The sequence below is a fragment of the Macrobrachium rosenbergii genome, chromosome 52, assembly GCF_040412425.1.
Source record: "Macrobrachium rosenbergii isolate ZJJX-2024 chromosome 52, ASM4041242v1, whole genome shotgun sequence".
In the NCBI taxonomy this organism is placed as follows: domain Eukaryota; kingdom Metazoa; phylum Arthropoda; class Malacostraca; order Decapoda; family Palaemonidae; genus Macrobrachium; species Macrobrachium rosenbergii.
Genome location: NC_089792.1, coordinates 18339590 through 18347089, shown reverse-complemented (window position 1 = coordinate 18347089; position 7500 = coordinate 18339590). Strand labels below are relative to the sequence as shown.

At 37.4% G+C, this 7500-nt stretch overlaps 1 protein-coding gene across 1 annotated transcript in view; it reads left to right on the top strand.

Moving 5' to 3' along the window:
* LOC136833733 (glutamate receptor ionotropic, delta-1-like) overlaps window positions 1-7500 on the top strand; it is a 46823-nt gene that overhangs the window by 38095 nt on the left and 1228 nt on the right. The window contains exons 13-15 of the mRNA XM_067095950.1: window positions 2640-2760; window positions 3478-3574; window positions 6696-6813. Coding sequence (XP_066952051.1) covers window positions 2640-2760; window positions 3478-3574; window positions 6696-6813 — 336 coding nt within the window. The remainder of the gene's footprint in view (window positions 1-2639; window positions 2761-3477; window positions 3575-6695; window positions 6814-7500) is intronic.

Below are 7500 nucleotides of genomic sequence, written 5' to 3'. Positions count from 1 at the left end.
CCTGACGTCTCCATCGGGGTATTCTGGTTTGTGGGGTCTTGTCCCTGTTGTGCAGCTGAGGGCAAAAAATGTCTTGGTGACCCGATGGAGGACGTATGTTTTTTTTTTTTTCTTCTGCCTGCTGTTGTTTATTTTTGCCTTTTTTGTTTAAAGCTACTTTTGTTTAACTTGCTTTTGTTTAGTGCTGCCTTTTTGGCTTATTTTTGTATTTATGGTTTTTATCTTTTACCAGACCTGACTCACTTATAAATATTGTAAATAAATTAATATTAAGCTCATTCTTTATTGTTTTTGTTGTTTTCCCCTCCTTTGTTTGTTGCATCTGCCGTCAGTCATGACAGCCCCGTCCTGAGTATGTTAAAGAACCTGCATAACGGCCCACTCGGGTCGTTACATAGATAATAGACAAACAACAGGTCCACGTAATATGTCAGCAGTGGACTAGAGGCCGTGATCACACATTATTAATCGATGAATAATTATATTACCGTGGACAAGAGAGGCCCCACCAACAGTGATACTGGATCAGTGGTGCTGAAGGATAAAGGGCTGCTAAATCCTTGCAACAGCAGGGCGAGGTGGATCCAGAAATAAGCAGGTAACAACCAAAAAGTAGCAGCAAAGGCAGGCAAATTCAGCACCTCTGGCGAAGACCCAGAAACAGACTAACTTTACTCTCCACCAGGAGCTTCCACAAACCCCTGTGCCACATGGGGAGAATGGGAGGGGGCCATACACACACCCACAGACCATGTAAAGAAAAACAGTTGTTATATGTCATGCTGAACAAGCGTACCACCGATGAGGAGGAAAAACAAGCTAATTCTGAATACCTGAATACAATATTGAAACAAAAACTTAAAATATAAAAAATTAGAGTATTTATCTAAATGAAACTAATGACAGCATAGTGATAATATATATATATATATATATATATATATATATATATATATATATATATATATATATATATATATATATATATATTATATATATATATATTATATATATATATATATATATATATATATATATATATATATATATATATATATATATATATATATATATTTCTATGAATGGAGGATACTTACTTGATTCTGGGTGGCAACAGATGAACACAGGGAGTTCCCTTTACTTATTACACATCTGACTCAATATTAGGACAATTCGTAGCCAAACAAGGGAAATCTATGGCCTAGGGCTTTCTTCAAGTGAGGGAAAAATTACGTAAACTCAAGGGTTCTCTTAACTAATTATATTTACATAACAAACACAGATCAGAAGAATGACAAATTACTGGACAGGTAATAATAAGGGCCTGCTAAAATAATGAATCCTACACAGAATAAATTTCTATGCTGATGAGGTCTTCATAACAGGAAACATCACAGTGCAGTAGAAGGGGGCTCATGGATAGAGCCAAGATATTCCACAGTCGAGGCCTATCTACAGATATATGCAAGACGGTTACTTGCACGAATAAGATGCTCAAGGGAACTGAGGGAAAATGCACAGATGGTGCTAAACAACTCAGTTCAACACCAAGTGCATAATTACGTTAACACTGAATGCTCCAACACAAATTACCGAAGGTGATCACACAATGGAAAATAAATGAAAAATCAGAGAAATAACAGGGATTGTGACTGACTAAGAGACCTTATTCCGGCACATTGCCTTCGTCAAGATGATGGTGTCCTCGTTTTGTAGGGTGCTGGCGATGGAGGAGGGAATTATAATGCCACTACAAAAGTATACTGGTTCGAGCCCCAGGGTTGAACATGTGGAAGGTTCAAAAGGACAGCCAAGGTAAGGACATCTGTCCTCAGGTGGTGTTCAGCGCATTCTCTTTCTCGATTGCTGTTGCATCATCTATAAAGAACCTTCAGGGATTACGCATCGCGTCTCTGTTAGATGGTGCAAAGGTCAATCTTCGTCACGTTTTCTATAATGACCACATGGCATCAGTTAACCCTCGTGGAGGGTTCAGGAGGCGGGGGACATCAACTTTCTCTTTTTGGCTCCTCCCTTGCCTTGCTTGACGCCGAGAAGGTATGACTGTCACCTGGAATTAGGCCTAAAAGCAGTCACCTTGAATAGAGAGAGGGGTTAGGCTTAACCATTTTGGGGAATGAAGGAGAGAGTTTATGAAGGGTTCAGTGGAAACCCACAGTTCTAGTAATTAATAACTGAAATTAATTTTTATTTCTTTCTCAGTTACGCTACAGATGTAAAAACGGGTGAGGTTACAAGGAAAAGAGGTCCCATCCGTTGATATATATATATATATATATATATATATATATATATATATATATATATATATATATATATATATATATATATATATATATATATATATATATATATATATATATATATAATTGTTATTATTTTTCCTCAGTTTTTTTCTATAATAGATGTTTTATTTTTTCCCGTTTTCATACTTCTCATTTATGTTATTATTATCTAATTCTTCATTATTATTATTTTGTCATTGTTTTTCATGGGGGGGGGGGCCACGTGCCCAGGTTCCCCCGCCCCCGGGCGCCCCTACAACGCTCCGCTAGTGGACAGAGCGCTAAAACTTCGTAACTCTTTATCTTTTGACCGGATCCTTTATGTTTCTTCAGACGTCAACAATGTCCCCGAAGAATTCAGCAGTCGCATCTTCATGATCATGGTGTGGTACGTTGCGCTCATCCTAGACATGACGTACCAAGGAAGCATCACGGCTTTTATTGCGATGCCAAGGTAAGCGAGACACACACACACAGACACACACAGAGAGAGAGAGAGAGAGAGAACTGGGCATGTAAAAAGAAAGAGGGACGTTTGTGTGTGAGAGACAGGTCGTAATATTTTGAGCAGGTGTTCTTGTGAACACATATTTTATTAATAAAGGATATCAGTACACATTGACTTAAATTGAAATAAACGTAACATGTGCAATTACATGTTAACCACAGGAGATTAAACACAAAATTTCAAAGCTTTCTTTTTATGAGTTCTAAACGAATCAAATAAAAAAAGAGCTCTTAGGCACGTTTCCTCTCTTCAAAGAGAGGTGTACCGATTTCGCTGTTTCCAATTGGTCCTGTTGAAATTCAGAGTGGCTGAGAGCCCTGAGAGTCTCCATATGCCTTCCAGAACAAATAGTTTCCTAAGTAATCATGATGTTCAGTTTCCATTTTTATAAAGATAGGCCACTGGATAAGTGTCTTAGATTTCCCCTTTAAGATCAAAATTTACATGTATTTAACATTCAGGGTTTTTTTTAACTTTTTGACCGTTTGTTTCCTTACTTTATTCATTTTGTGAGTTGCTTTCCATTATTTATATGTGATTTTCATCTGCTTTTATTAATCTCATAAATATTTTTCTTATGTTGGTCTTAATCTGCGAAATCTGTTTCTAAAGTGATTCTTACACTCTAATCTGGCAAGACTAAATATTCGGATTTATCCCCAGGTACACCAAGCCCATAGACACCCACGAAGAACTTTCTGCCAACCACAGCGTCATTCCCGTCACTGAGGAATATTCCACCACCTACACCATGATTGTGGTACGTAGAAATCCTTCTTCACATGCTTTCGCAAGACCCAGAGCCAGTTAACCAGCTTAGAGAGAGAGAGAGAGAGAGAGAGAGAGAGAGAGAGAGATGTTAGTAATAAGTCAGAGAAGGAAGACGAGGAAATGAGACCAACAGAAGAGAACAGAATAGGGCAAACCCTTTTGCTCTGTGACTACTCCAGAAATTGTTGTTTATTGTGGGCTCTCTTTTCGGGCCTCCTAATGTCTACGATAACAGGAATCCGAAGTACCTTCCATATCGGATTAGTTTTAATTTCCATTTGACCAACGTCCTAATGCCTCATAGGTAGGCCTAAGCTTTTCCTTGCCTCACATACTAGCAAGAATGAAATAATCTCTGTTTAAAACTGTACTTACATGTATTTGTTTATGCTCGTAAATGGATCAGCAGCTTACTGAAAAAGAACTCTTTTTGGCCTAAATATGAACATTCAACCATTCAACCTATCCCACAGCTTTTAAACCTTGACTGCTAGATTACTAAAAGCCTCTTGTGGAATATATATTATAAGTCATCAGCCAAAACATTATTTATGAAGAAATATAGGCAATGCAGTAGACAGCACCATAATTCGCTTTGATCTCATCAAATGAATTTTCTGCAGTCAACGAACTACCTCTTAAAATTCAGTTGGTCACTGAATCCCTCTCTCACTGATGTTTCATTGCAACCCATTCCTATATTATGGTAATAATTTAATGGCTGCTTGGACTAAGGTATGATAAGTCAGGAACAATCAACTGGCCTAGCATCGCCCACTTTTCCTGACTGCACCTTCCAAAGGTGGACAGTAGAATCGCCACATCACTATTGCAAGACAGAGATGGAAATGTAGAAAGTAAGGTTGATGAATAAATGGAACTCAGAATGACAGGTACAAATGGAGAAATACCATCTAAAGTCCCAAGTCAATGTCAGGGTATTTTGAAAGCGGGTAGAATTGGCAGATTAAAGAATATAAAAGTTAGCACATGGTAGGGAAGCTGTTGGAAGTGACTGTTGAAGATATAATCCAGACAGGAGGTTGAAGAATGGAAAGATGCTGGGAGTTGATGGATTTACAGTTAAGTATGTATGGTACAGTAGTGATACTATGACTGAGTTGCTGACCAAGATCTGTAAGGTACGTCTGAATGAAGGGCAAGGTTCCAAAGAAATGGGTGAGAGGAACCATTGCTCTGTTGTATATAGGTAAATGTAAAAGAGGCATCAGTTAGGATTACAAGGACATGACGCTGATTAGCATAACAGGAAATGTGTGTGGTAAGATTTTGATTAAGTAAGCCAATTGTCAGAAGGACTAATAGGGGGAAGCACAATTTGGTTAAAACAAGGGAGAGGCTGTGTGGATCAGGGTTTCAGTATGAAACGGTCATGTAAGAAGTTTATATATAAAAGAAAAAGTTGTATGTGGCGTAGGCATACCTAGAAACAGCTTGTAACAGAATTCTTAATGAAGTAGTGTGAAGGAGGATAAGATAAGTTACTGACACCAATTAGAAGTTTCATGATGAAGTGAAATGTCTTAGGTTGTCTAGACAGGAAAGTGATGGGGTGATGCGAGCAGTCAGAGAAAAGTCAGTGGCAGAAGGTGTAAAGTTGTGGGGTAAGTTAATGAGTAGTGAATTTAATATATAATGGTTGATGTTTGCAGATGATATAGTTCTTATTGGGGATAGTGAAGGAAAGCTGCAAAAACTGGTAAAGAACTTTACAGGTGTCTGTAAGAAGAGAGGGCTTAGAGCAAATGTGACCACGAGTAAAGCTATGAAGCTAAATGTAAAGCAAGAAGTTGAAAAATAATGTTAAGATGGATCGCTGAAGATAAAAGCAGTCGATTTGTAAAATCTGATTTAATATAATGGATGCTGGTATGATGACAGAAGAGGCAAGACAGGCTATATATGAGAAGCAATGAAGGTAGCAAGGGGTGTGCAAAGGATTGTGAAATGTCTTGAATTGTCTGTGGAAGACAAGATGGGAGTGTATGAAGAGTTTGGTGAGCAAATGTCATTAAATGGAAGTTAAGTTTGTTTGTATAATTCAAATAAAAGAAAACAGCTTGTAGCTGTTGAGTTGAACTGTTTGTTTTACATATGTGTGTGGCACATAAAGAGTTACTAGACGTGGATATAGGCAGAAGTGGTGAAAAAGTTAATGTAGGTGAAATGGGGATCACAGTTAATTTGAGCTAGTTCGGCCATCTGGAGAGAATGGAGGCCTGTAGGCTGGTGAAGATGGTGTATAATTCAGATAGTGAAATTTTTTGTATAATTAAGATATGCTAATGAGAAAGAGAGTAACCTACAGAGTGATGGATAGATTGTGTGGAAGAGGTAATGAAAAGGGTTTTAATATCCAGGTAGCACGGGAATGCATACAATTATGGCGCTGAAGGAGCAGTGTGCTTAGGGTGCTCAGCGCACTGCTAATGACCCTTTTGGTGTAGGCATATGAAGTTGCTGATGTTGAGGAACTTGTATTGAATAAGGGTCTATCCAAGATTCAGCAGTTGAAGTGTGGATTTGGAAGTGAAGTCAGTGGTGCTTTACCTCGGAGGGGGATTGCTCAAGAAGTGTTTTGGGATGAGGTTGCTAACCCCATGCTATTCTCCACTTTTCTTGTGAACCAAAACTCCTCTACCTACCAGGTCCCTAGTCTTCTGTTCTGACCAACACAGGTACAATGGAATTTATTGTAATGTGCTTCAGTTACCTGGCCTTGCCAGGAAACTGAACCATGCAACTGTAGCTGGTAAGGTGATTATCATAACCACCGGATTACGATGCAGTCAACGCAGACGCTCTCACACATACATGCATACATACATACATATATATATAGGTTTTCATTTTTATAAATATTTAATATACATAAATACAGTATATGTATATATATATATATATATATATATATATATATATATATATATATATATATATAGTTATTGTATATATAATATATATATATGACATGCATACATATATATATATTATATATATGTATATATTTCTGTATCTATGTATATATGTAATATATATACATATATATATACATACATACATATACATACACATATATGTTTTTTCAGGAGTCGGACAGAGCATCATTCCAGAGGCTGACTGAGAGACTGGAAACTTACGATGCGACATTCTTGGATTCAGAAGAGTTCTTCCACGGTGTTGCTGTTGGAAAATGGGCGTTTGTGGGTAAGTTTTGTCACATATCTTTGCATACGCATTGGCCAATGGGAAGATCAATATAATGCACTTATCTGTCTCAAGCCTAAAGAGAACAAGAAAGAACAGAAGAAATTGAATCATTACTTATCTATGTAATCAGTTTTTATGAACGAGCCACAGACTTGTTTAGATTAATATTTAGAGAAAATGTTTCAGTTAAGGAAAACTCAGCTTTTATTAACTTCTATTATTCTGACGAAGTTATAGAGACAAATGAACCAGAGCCGTCTCAGAGTTGTTTTTATTGTAATGAGCTGATGCTATTTGAAGCTCGAGCATCATCCAGCCGCTTCGTATCGCATTTATGACTATACTCGGTTTTTTTTTTTCATCTGTCACCCCGCCTTTGGTGCTCGCGCACGGTAACACTGCGTCAGGGGCTTTAAATAGTTACGCTATGTGTAAGTTTTAGGTAAATAAAAGGATATCTGGGTGTACATTTGCAACTGAAAAGTGTTTTAATAATTTACTGTATGCGAATTACACCGTTATTTCGCTACATAAAATCAACAGGAAGGAGATCAGTGTGTTACAAGGGAGGTTTTTAGTATAGTTATGTGAGGGATTAGAAGTCCTTTAATTGCAATAAGAGAAAAGTCTAATTAAAACCATGGACTACTGTTTTTGAAGGTAGTCGTGGAGAATGCTAGAAAG